This window comes from Marmota marmota, unplaced genomic scaffold (assembly GCF_001458135.2).
Source record: "Marmota marmota marmota unplaced genomic scaffold, marMar, whole genome shotgun sequence".
In the NCBI taxonomy this organism is placed as follows: domain Eukaryota; kingdom Metazoa; phylum Chordata; class Mammalia; order Rodentia; family Sciuridae; genus Marmota; species Marmota marmota.
The window spans coordinates 11,661,154-11,673,925 of NW_025999853.1; the positions used below are offsets into that span (position 1 = coordinate 11,661,154).

The 12,772-nt window shown below is 35.4% G+C and overlaps 2 protein-coding genes across 14 annotated transcripts in view; one reads left to right on the plus strand and one right to left on the minus strand.

The window, feature by feature from the left end:
* The window catches only part of Anks1b (ankyrin repeat and sterile alpha motif domain containing 1B), a 1,073,630-nt gene that overhangs the window by 291,168 nt on the left and 769,690 nt on the right, over window positions 1–12,772 (plus strand). The window lies entirely within an intron of this gene.
* Window positions 304–5,109, minus strand: Garin6 (golgi associated RAB2 interactor family member 6). The gene has a single exon (XM_048803467.1). The coding sequence runs from the start codon at window positions 4,081–4,083 to the stop codon at window positions 3,460–3,462; it is 624 nt and encodes a 207-aa protein (XP_048659424.1). The 5' UTR covers window positions 4,084–5,109; the 3' UTR covers window positions 304–3,459.

Here is a 12,772-nt window from a genome sequence, read left to right on the forward strand (position 1 = left end):
ATGTAGTATTTTTTAAAAAAACTGGACTTAATCTAACAAACCAGAAGTAGTAGTATTCTTTTACTAATGTTCTTTTCACTTTAAATTTTTAAGACTTTGTTTATGTGTATCTGTGAATATTGTTGTCTATTGGCTTACTTTTAGCCTATCTATGACATGTATATATGTCTATATTTTAATTATAAAAATATATCAAAGAATTTTATAGTTTTGTAATTGAAATACACACACCTATATGCAACTTGTATCATCTTCAAACTCGGTTTTTTTGTTTATTAGCATTTTCTGGGTATCTGATCCATTCATTTATGAATACTAATTTAAAAATGTTTTTCTTTTATTTATCCTGAACTTATTTAAAGACTCTAATACTATTTCATTAAAAGAGGTAAAAGGATATGTTGTTTCAGAATTTTAAGGAAACTTTGTGACATAATAAGATCTGGTGGGAATAGCCATTAGGATTTATAATCAGAAACAAAATGAGGCAATATTTGCTATAGGAAATATGAAATTTAAAGATATTGAGTCAGAAAAATAGTGTTGAAGAGTTTGAAAAGAGGGCTGGGGTTGTGGCTCAGTGGTAGAGTGCTCACCTAGCATGTGAGAGGCGCTGGGTTCAATCCTTAGCACCACATAAATAAATAAAATATTTTAAAAAAAAGAATTAGAAAAGAAATTCAAAATGGCCTTTGCCATTACAGTGATTGTCCAGGCACTATAATGTGGTTAATAGTTTTTGAATACAAAGATATTTGGTCCCTACCTAAAGACAGCTTGCAGTATAGTTGCTTTTGAAATATTGTAGGGAATCATCAGCATCAAATGAAATGTATTGAAATCAAAGTACATACCACATGAAACAATTTTTATTAAAAGATATGAAAGTTTTTTTAAAAAGTTTTAAATTTAAAATTATTTGCCCCAAATAATTTATTTTATGATTAGATATAATTTCTCAATAATATAACCTTGGAATTTGCAAAACTAAAACATACAACCTATAACATGTTTTCATATTTGATAGCCACTTTTTTTTTCACATCAAGCATTTTTGGAGGTCAATACAAATCATTGAGCTGTATGCACTGTTTATTTAGGGCTCAAAGAAAAAACATTTCTTTATAGTCCACTACAGGAAGCTTTAAGATTGGTGCCATTAATATGGTGCTGTGTAAATTTTGATGTACCCAAATTTCAAAGAATTGGGAAAAATTATATTTTATATTAATTAATTTAATAGATTCCAGAGAACTTGTATTAAATATCTTTTATATTCAAAGCATAGTGAACATGAGTATTATGAAAATAATACAATCTTAATTGGGGTCCACATTACCTATACATCTGTTCCTAGATGTATCAGTTTTAGAATCATAATGTTTACTTGAAAAATTAGAATATTGATCTACTTTCCAGTTTTTGTCTAGATTTCGAATTGATCTTATATTCAAGTTTGATTTTTTTGTTTCACCTCCCAGAATACTAAACATAGAATGAACAGGCTAAAAGATGGGCACTTTAGAGTTTATGCTCGTGAATATATTATATGGCATTTTATCCTTTCATTGAGACTAGACTGAAATTGCTACAAGCAATTCCTTTCAAATTCATGAAAATTTAGATTCTGAATACCTTTGGGGAATAAAAATTCTTAGAAAATACTAAGACTTACTGTACATAGAAGTTTTATAAAATAATTTCAAAGCAGTTAAATAAGATTTAAGTTGGACAAAAAATTAGAAGTGAAATAAATGAAACCCTTTTTAGAAAATATTATTAAACTCAAATTTGTTTCACAACATTCCTGACCATGATAATTGCTACTCTTTACACAGTGCCTACTATGTACTACATATTTTCCATGTATTTGTGCCTACTGTGAACTGGATATTTCCCATGTATTATTTCTAATTTACCAGCCTAAACATTTAAAGGAGGACACATAATATACTCAATCACAGTTAATAAGTGCCGATGCTACGGTTCACACCTGGACTTAAAAAACCTGTACTATCAGGCTGCTTTCCTGGATTCATTTACATTTTCTTGCTTCTTATTGATTGCTTTGTTAATGGTTAAAAACTGCATTTTTAAAATTTTAGGATTCTCTTTGGCTATAAGGGAAGATCGTATTTTTGAGAGAAACCATCAACATTTTCTTTTTGTCTTCTATTCATTTAATAATAGATATCAAGTTAAGGTGCAGTTAAAGACAGCTGAGAACTTGCTCTTAAATTGCCATTAGTTTTATTGCTACTCTTCTTGTTTTATAGAGCAGAGAATTTGAGTTGATGGATTATATTATGATGAATGATACTGCTTTCTTCCACAGTCTTAGATGATGCCCACCTCTGTATCCTGTATAGAGCAGATCTTTAAGGTTCTTTACTAAAGAGAGTAATCCTGCTGGTTGGAGAATCCCCCTGGCTTCCATCCTGTTCACTCATGCAGCCTTCACTCTGCAAGGGTGAGATGAGATACTGAACTTTTCCTGATGTTTCAACAGGCTTGTCAGAAATTTCTACTCCTACTATCACCATTCTCATACTGCCCTCTGAGGAGAGGCCAGCACCTCTTGCTGATGAACTTGGAGTTACCCTTTAAGGACAAGAATGTACTTGCAGCTTGAACTGTCACAATATTTAGACATGTTGGAAAGCACTCACTTTGCCATGTAGGCTGTGCTTCCTCCTGAACCTGAAATCTTCTCTTTCCAGTGCCGTTTCTGCCTTGAGCCAGCAGTCTTGGTATCAGCCACATTCACAGCACCTATGGTGCTTATTCTCAACACTACTCCTGATGCTACCCTTGTCCCTTTATCAGGTTCTGTGACTGCAGGAGTGTGTGAACTTTTGAATGTAGTATATGTTGGACGCATGTTGGAGCCATTCCTCACTAGAATAACCAAAATAGGTGAGATCAAATATTTCAGGGTTCATGTGAAGATTCCTGATGCTAACTTGCTCTTTATCCCCTCCAGAGAACTTCATGACTTGTGCCTAGGGGGAGAAAAAATAAGTAAAGACAGTGACACCAGCAAGGTCACCTGTCTCTTCCTGTAACTAAACAAGAAGAAATTGTTGCATATATGACATGTTTGTATAAGTGATAGCAGCAGGGAGACATTATGTCCCACAATATATCAACTTATCTAGGTTGGAGTAGGATGTTTTCAATAACAGATTAGATGGTCAGGATGCTGTGGGATGCATTGAAACTCTGGATATGAAATTAAAGAGTTGCTGACAACTAAGGGATCTCTAAAATTCAGTTATGGGGAATAATTTGGAGAAGCACTAGGAACCTCCCTAGTGTGCCCTAGCTTCCAAATGAAGGATCATCTGGCCTTGAGCTCTTCCAAAAGTGGTGCATTTCCCAGTTGAATCTCATTTATAAGAGCTGTACAGGACCTTTAGTTGCTTTCCCCAAAGTGTCCTGGCCCATCTTTTGGTTTCTTTAAAGACTTAGCTCTGGGCTCTTGTCCTCTTCCTCAAACACAGGTATGTCTGATTTATCCCCAGTTGGAATGACTTGAGTACGGCTGTAAGCCTCCACTGGTGGTTTCAGGATGTAAACAAGATATTCCCAGTGAGCAAAAAGATCTCTTGTATCTGAAGGACACAGCTGCAGGTAAAAAGCACGGCCAGTAGCAAGCCTCAGGTGGAGCTGTTTTTTGTGGCTGTTATGGATGGTTATCTTTACAAACTTCAAGGGAAGCAGCCTGGTTAGTTCTAAGGTCTGTGTAGGCTTTTTAGCTCTTTCTTGAGTGGCAAGGCCACAAGGGGCATAGTCTTTACAGATAGCAGCTGGCCGGGCCAGCAGCATGACATCAGGTAGTGTGAGGCAAGGGCTGGTGCGAACAACACCCATAGTCACCATCCGGGCATGGTTGTGCACATCAATCAATTCTCCTCTTTTACTGATCTGGATAAAGTCACTCTCAAACATTGGTGCATACCTGAATATAGCATACTCCCCTTTGTACAATTGTTGCTGCAGTTTCCCCATGGAGGTATTAAACATCCCCATTGCAGGACTGTTTTGGGCTGTGTAATATGGTAACATAATCTGGTCCTTCATGGCTATCTTATCAAGCAAGTTTCTAACGACTGTTCCACACAGTCAACAACACACTTACACAGCGTCCTGTTTCACTGGCCTCTCTGGCTGATGGGCAAGCAGTTGTCTTTGCAGGTTTTTTTGTCCCTGAGCCACTGAGGACCCCCTGAGACGTTGATCAGTGACTGTTACAGAGATACTCAGGCCCCTCAGTCCAGATGGTGCCTGTCTTAGTGCATGAACATGTGGCCACACACTGATGTTGGGCCCTTGTGAATGTCAGGGCATTCAGATTTGGGTGCTTACTTGGAAGGGACCTCTTTAATTCCATAACTTCAACTACCAGTTGTAATCTTCTTCAGAGAAGTGTCTCCTCTGCCTAAACTAACCCTGTGGGACCACTTTTACCCTCCTGCCCATTGTGACCTGTCCTTATCACACACAGCTTTGTCTCTGTCACTCAGTGGCCCCTCCCTCAGGGCAGGGACATGTTGTCTCCACTCCACCTTACTTACTCACCCTGCCAGCTTGCCATAATTCAGTAGACCATCTCCTCTCACCAAGAGACCTGTGTAGGGGTCTTAATATACATTGGCAAATTGCTTTCAAAAAATAAGTGTAGCAAAATTTCTGTTACCTATAAGAGTTTAAAATATACTCTAGGGTTGGGACTGTAGCTCAGTGGTAGAGTGCTTTTGCATGAGGCCCTGGGTTTGATCCCCAGCACTGAAAAAAACAAAAAAAAAAACCCAGTAAATAAACAAATACAACAAAATATATATACTCTACATACTCTTTTTCTAGCACTTCTAATTGTAGATATTTAGTTTAAACACAATTGTACAAGTTGGTAGACAGGTTAGTACAGGATGGATGAATATACACAAAATTAATATATAAAGATTCATATCTTAAATTAGGGGATTGGTTAAATAAATTATGGAGCATTCTGTCAAAGACTATTCTGGACCATAAAAATTATTATGTAGTTCCCTATTTATTGACCTAAAAAGATATTCCTAACATTTTTTTCTTACAGGAAAAAGCAAACAAACAATATTTCAAACTATTAACATCAATGTGATTCAATTTATATAAAATCATTTGCATGTGTATTTAGATATAGAATTACATTCAATGAAGTGTTTATCAATTGAATAATATAATTTTTATTCTTTATGCTTTTTTAAAAATATTTTTTTTCAGTTGTTGATATACCTTTATTTTATTCATTTATTTATATGTAGTGCTGAGAATAGACTCCAGTGCCTCACACATGTGAGGCCAGTGCTCTACCACTGAGCCACAACTCCAGGCCTATGCCTTCTGTTACCAAGAAAAATAAAGCTGAACAATAATAATAATAATGTCAAGATACTATTTAAATAACAGCAGCTCTGGGAATTGTATAATTCAACATATAATCTTATTATGTTGCTGAATTTATCCTTCCTAAAAATTTTAGAAGAACCAATGTTTCAAATGTGGAAATGATAAATGTTAGTTCAGTAAGTTGGGTAATCAGTGGGGACAGTGCTTAAAACTATTTTATTGATATTATAAGTTAAATTATTCAAATGGTATTCAGTTAATAATGAACATGGCTATTGTATACAGAATAATCTCCCCTACCCCCAGGATGTCCATCCACATTCTAACCTTTACAGCCTGTGAATATATTACTTACATGGGTAAGGGAACTTGTAGATGTGATTAAGTTAGGCTTCTTGAGATGGGGTAATTATCTGTATTACTTATAATATTATATATAGTTTGGATCTAAAATATCCCCCCAAAGTCCAGTTGTTAAAGAGTTGGTCCCCAGTCTGTGACAATCTTGGAAGGCAGTGAAACATATAAGAGGAGTCTAGCTGGATGAAGTTAGGTCATTGGAGGTGTGCCCTTGAAGGGGATATTGGGACCCTGACCTATTCCTCTCTCTCCTTTTGCTTCCTGGCTGCCATGAAATGAGAAACTTTCTTCACTATACATTCCTGCCATTACATGCTACCTTACTAGAGTTTCAAAGGCAATGGGGCCAAGTGACCATGTACTGAAACCTCTGAAACTGTAGGCCAAAATAAACGTTTCTTCATTATTAGTTGATTCATTCAAGTATTTTTTTATAGATAGAAATCTTACTAACATACTATGCTAGTTCTACCATTATATTTTAGGAACAAATAATTTTTATTCTGGTTTCACAGATGCATACATGAAGAATTTTGCCTTGAAGTAGATTAAACCCCGAGTTTCATCCATAACAAATTTTTATGAGAAGACTTGGAATTTTTGAGCTGATGAGATTTTGAATTTAAGTTGATATTGTGTGATGGTTTGAGACTTACAGGAATGCTGAGATATGAGTTAAATATATTTTACATGTAGATGTTGGTGAATATTTAGGATTCAGAGGATGCATTGTGATAAATAAGATAATGCTCCTCCATATCCATATCCTTATTCTAATCCCCAGAACCTATGACTGTATTGCCTAATATGGCAAAAGGGACGTTTCATATATAATTAAGGATTGTGAGATGGGATGATTATTCTGAATTACTCAGGTGGGCCAAGTATAATCACAAGAGTTCTTATAATAGGGAAGGTAATATGATGAGAAAAGCAGAGAGAGATCTGAGCATGTGACACTAGTAGCTCCAAAGATGAAGAAAGGGCCTATGAGCCAAGGAATGCTGGGGGTCTCTTGATAATGGAAAAGGCAGGAAACAATTTTTTTCCCCCTGAGTGTCCAGAAGTAACCAGCTTTGCTGATACCTTAACTTTAAGGTATATAACATTCCTTTTAGGCTTCTGACACCAATAACTGTCAGAAAAAAAATTATGTTGTTTTAAGCTACTAAGTTTGTGGCAATTTGTGGCAGTGACTATAGGAAAATAATATAATGACTATGGAAATTAGATCAGAAGACATTTCATCTATTATCTACTTATTCGGGGAACAGATGCCTGCTATCTATATTTGGGCAGAAGGCAGGAAATACAGGTACAGAGAAACACATTTTAACTTTCCTACCAAGCATTTATATAATCCAGGTTTTTATGATTTTATACAGTCATTTTTATAACTTTTAAAATAACAATTAAAATTTTGCCATTATAAAGTCCACATGTTGCACCATTTTAGGAAAGTATTGGTATAATTATATTAACAATTATGAAAACAATACTAACGTTAAAAAATGAAACTAGCGTTTATTGAGTGCCTACCAAATGCCCGGTATTTTAGACAGCTTTCTTGTCACTGTGACCCAAAGACCTGACAAGAACAACTTAGAAGAAGGAGAGTTTATTTTTGCTCATGGTTTCAGAGTTCTCAGTCCATGGTTGGGCTGACTCCATAGCTCTGGGCCCAAAGTGAGGCAGAGCATGATGGCATAAAGATGTGGCAGAGGAAAGTAGCCCAGGATATGCCAACCAGTAACCAAAGAGAGAGCTCTGCTCACTAGGAATAAAATATAAATCCAAAAGGCATAACCCAGTGATCTGCTTCCTCCAGCCACACCCTACCTTCTCACAGTTACTTCCCAGTTAATCCATATCAGAGGATGAATCCACTGATGAGGTTGTAGCTCTTATATTCTAATCATTTCACATCTGAATGTTTTTGCATTGTCTCATGCATGAACTTTTGGGGGCCACCATGCATCTGAACCATAACACCAAAACTACTTTACATTCCTTATCTTATATTTCACAATAATCCTATGACAAATTTTCACTTTAACGTTTGAAAATTGAATTTCAAGTGGTTAAAGAACAAGCTCAAGTTTGTATAGCTATTGTATTTGGTCCAAAACCCACATGAATACTTTATATGAAATTAAAAAGGTCTTAAACAGTGCACATTTTTTCAAGCAGAAAGAAACCTGTATATGATTTTCTATTCAGTAGTTTTCACTGTAACATTTCAATATTAAAAAGAGGATATCAAAAATTGTTGATGTCATTCTTGTGTTGAGTATACTCAATTGATTCATCATTTTACATTGTGCTTCCAGAGTGAGTAGATTTCTCAATATTTTTATTAGAGTCTAGATTTTAAAAATTGATGGTTTGATAAGATTCATAATTTATTTAGAATTCCTCCTGTCTTCCCTATTATTTTATTCATTATCCATTTGCTGCATAACATTATTATTGACTATCTGCTGCATGCAAGGTATACAGTATTAAGAAGTTTGGACATCCCTCATCCCTCATATTATTTAAAATTTTTGCTAGGTACTGTATGTAAGTAATACTATTTATTACCTATATAATCTTGAGCAAGAAACTCAGCTTCTCCTTCCTCCTTTTTAAAATATGGAGGATAGTTCTTATTTATCCACTGGATTGTATGATAGTATTACAATAAAAATACTAGTTTCTGTATAAATTTCTTACTATACAAATGCTAATTGGTCTTTTTCTGTTTTGTCTGTGGCCTCTAGAGACATCACCTTCTAAATGTGTAGAATTGTCAGGTTGAAGAAGAATATAAACCAACCTTATATAAGTGCTTTGAAAGTTGTCTAATATTAATTTGTATGTTTTTTGAAAATCTGGCAGTATATACGGTACTCTAGAAGTTAATAGTGATTAGTTCTAAAGCTTAGGATTCATGAGAGACCTCACTTTCCTTTGTCATATACTTATAACTGGTTTGAATTGTTTTCAGCAAGCAGATCTAATTTTTCATAAATATTTTATATTTTGTGAAAAAACGTTATGACTTGTAAAAGTCACAATGATTAATTATGGCATCATGAGTTTCCATAGAATAGTTTGAAAATTATTACCACTGGAAAGTCTACATTTTGCATCATATGAGAAATTTATTCATATAAAACATTAATCATGATGATAATAATTATGTTAATATCCACTCATACATCCATTAATTCATTGAATCCATCTGTCTACCCAACCATCCATTTATTTATTTATTCAGTTTTTCATTCTTGTCTGTATCATTTAAGTATTTTTGATTCAATTGTCTATACTCATCTAAATTGTTCTTTTGGGAGGATTAGGTAGGGACAGCTAGAAGACACTGTAGGATATGTTGTTAGTGCAACTGTTGTTATTACTATGTTAACTACTATTTTTCCATTAAAGGGCAACAATTACTATTTCTTCAAAATATCATTTCTCTGATTATTAGTGATTATTTTTCCCCTGCTGATTTTTCAAAGCATTTGTATCTTTCTCTTGCAAGTTGCATGTTTTTTCTTCTATTTATTTAAGTTTTTAAATAATTATAAAGGTATTTTAAAAAATAAACTCTTATTGTTTGTGGATTCCATAACTGAAAAATTTCCTACTTCCTGAAGTTTATTTGTAACTTTAAAATCAATACTCATGGTCTTTTCATGGTTGTTTTTGAATGTGCATAGAACAATGAAAAATTTGAATCACCTCATGTGACAGTTTACTAGTTTCAGCTCTCAGACTGTAAATGATGTCCTTTTTCACAGTCTAGTTACTGCCACTTTTGGGGGGTATTTTTATGCTGTTTCTTGGAAATCTCTATGTGTAAAGGTTCCTACAGTAATGCTGAATCATTATCTATTGTTTATAGAAGGATAAGAAACACTACTGATTTGCCTTTGGAGAAAGTCTTTGTGTCATATAAACTTCATTCAGACATGAGAGAGAGTGCTATTGACTGTGAGTTCAATGTTAATGAATCAACAAGCTATATTAAATAAGTTGTTTTAAACAAAACACATAATACACCATTTCGTATTGATCAGTCAATGAAAATGTGACCAGATGCTCTCATGAATCTAAACCTTCCTTTCTCGTGGGGACAGTGATTTAGTACTCCTTAAAGCTTTTTAGTAAAAAGCTACTGTGAAAGCAAGAAACAACTGTATTTCTAGATACCAAAAGTTTGCCTGTTAAAAACAGACGACAACTTTTCAAAAGCTTTTTTCTCCCACAGTATTTCTTGCCCTATAATTTTGTGTTTTATTTTTTGAGGTGCAAAAGTTTTAATTTTTATGAAGCTACATCTATGTATTTGTGTTAAGCTTCTAGGTCTTTGTATCTTGCTTAGGCTAACTTTGACTAACACACAATTATAAAAATATGCTATCATATTTTCTTCATGCATGTAGACATATTTTTAGATCCATAATTTATTGATGGTTATTCCTCCTTCCCAAAGTAATGGTCCCATTGTCCCAGTACTATTTATCAAATAATTCTCCTTTTTTTATTTGGCTTTAAGTAATATATTTGCATGTATTTCCTTATTGAACTTTAAAAAAATTAGCAAAACATATATAACATAGAATTTTTTATAATAACCATTTTAAGTGTACAGTTTAATAGTGATACCTATATTCACATTGTTTTATCCACCTCCAGAACTTTCTCATCTTTCAAAACTGAAACTCTGTGCCCAGTAAACAACTCTCCATTTATTCCTCCTGCCAGCCTTTGGAAACCACCATTCTACTTCTTGTTTCTATTAATTTGTCTACTCCAGTTTCCTCAAATAATCATGCAACATTTGTCTTTTTGTTACTGGCTCATTTTATTTAGCTGATATTTTCAAGTTTCATATATGGTGTACAGCATTATTTTGGTATGTATATACCCTATTTTGCTTATCCCCTCATCTATTGATAGACATTTAGGTTGCTGTCACCTTTTGTTGTAGAAAAAATGCTTAATATGGATATATGTCATGGTTTAGATAATAGGTGTCCCCAAAAAGTTCATGTGAGAGACAATGCAAGAAGGTTTAGAAGTGAATTGATTGGGTTATGAGAGCCTTAACTCAATCAGTGAAGTAATCTCCTGATAGGAATTAATTGAGTGGTAACTGTAGCTGTAGGTGGAGGAAGTGGGTCCCTGGGGGCATGCCCTTGAGGTTTACATTTTGTTCTTGCTGAGCTGAGCTCCTTTTCTGCTTCCTGAAATCCTGTTCCCAGCTGCTTTCCTCTACCACACTCTTTTACCATGATGTTCTGCCTTGTCCCTGAGGAATGGAGTTGGCTGTCTATGGATGGAGACCTCTAAAACCATGAGCCCCCCAATAAACTTTTATTCCTTAAAATTGTTCTTGTCAGGTCCTTTGGTTACAATGGTGAAAAGCTAACTAAAATAGAAATTGGTATCAGAAGTGGGGTTGTTGTTGTGACTAATGTGACCATATGGCTTAAAAGCTTTTGTAGCCTTTTGGAACTTGTGGGAGGACTTTTGGAAAGGTAAGTGATGTAAGCTGGAAAAGCTTTAGATTGTTGTAAGTGGAGCCTAATAGATGATTTGAGTGGGCATTTAGAAGACCAGAATGCCAATAAGACTGTAGACAGCAAGGTTGGGTCATGAGGTTTCAGAGGAGACGTAGTACTCTATAGGAAATTGCACTAGAGGTCATTTATGTTATGTTCTGGCTAAGAAGTTGTCTGCATGTTAAACTTTCTGTGAGACTGAATTAAAAGGTACTGGACTCTTTAATCTGGCAGAAGAAAAAATTTTAGGCAGTCTAGTATGCAGGCAGTGACATGGATATTGATGGTGGCTTTTAGCCAAATTTATTGTCATAACCAGGAACAGAAAGCAAAGCATAAAACTATGAAAAACTGAGGTTTCACCAGAAAATTGTGAGTAAAACTGGAGCTAAGGAATGTGTGGTTGTTAAAGACATTACAACCACTAAAGAAATAACTAAAGATATTGCCTGGAGACAATAAGAAAGATGGCTTGGAGGGTAATCTCAAGAATTGCCAAGACCATCTCAGGCTCAGGGGTGTAAAAGTAAAAATTCTTTTGAGAAGAGACCAGTGAGATACTCTGCTTACACAAGGTGACCTGGAAAGTTGTTTTACCATGCTCAGCCAGCAAGGCATTCAGAGGATGCTTCAACCATGATCCCTAAGGCTTGGGTACTGCTGGAGATGGTGGCAGACCTTGGTGTTCACCATTATTTTTGACTCTGTAGGAATGCAGAATGCTGGAGTTAGGGAGTCATGTCATGGGGGCTTCCACCCAGATTTCAAAGGAAGGCTTGTGAGGCCAGGCGCAGAGCAGCAGGGTTGGAGTCCCTGCAGGTAGCCCATGATAAGGTGATGTGTGGAGACTGGAGGAGGAAGCCAAAGCTGCAGTAGAGACCCACAAGATTAAGAAATTCCAGTACCAGGGAATGTCTGCCAAAGAAAGTTGTAGGAATTGAGCAGAGACAAGCCAACAGAGAAGCTATGTGGTTCTCACACAAGCCCTTTAGTGACAATCTCACCATATTATATGCTTCAGATGCTGGACAGGGAACTATAGGACTTGTTTACCCAGCTGGGTTTTGGTCTTGCTTTCATCCCATCCCTTCTTTCTGTGCTCTTATTTCTTCTTTGTGGAATGGAAATGTTTACTGTGTGACTTTATACATTAGACACAGAAAACTTGCTTTTTTTTTTTTGTTGTTTGTTTGTTTTAATAGGAGCTCTCACTTAGAGTTTACCTTGAGTCTCAGTGTGTTACCGTTGTTTACTGGTGACAGTCCTTGCTTCACAATGTTGAAGTATAACACCAGAGAAGCACGCTGAGGCAAGGTTAGAATGGAAAGTAGAGGCTTTATTAAAGGACAGCAGAAAAGACTTCTCCTGGAGGAAGAAGGGGACCCAAGAGATGGAATCCCTGGAAGGGTGAATGTATTCCCCTTTTTATAGCTATGGTCTTCATCTGGTTCCCCCCCCCCCCC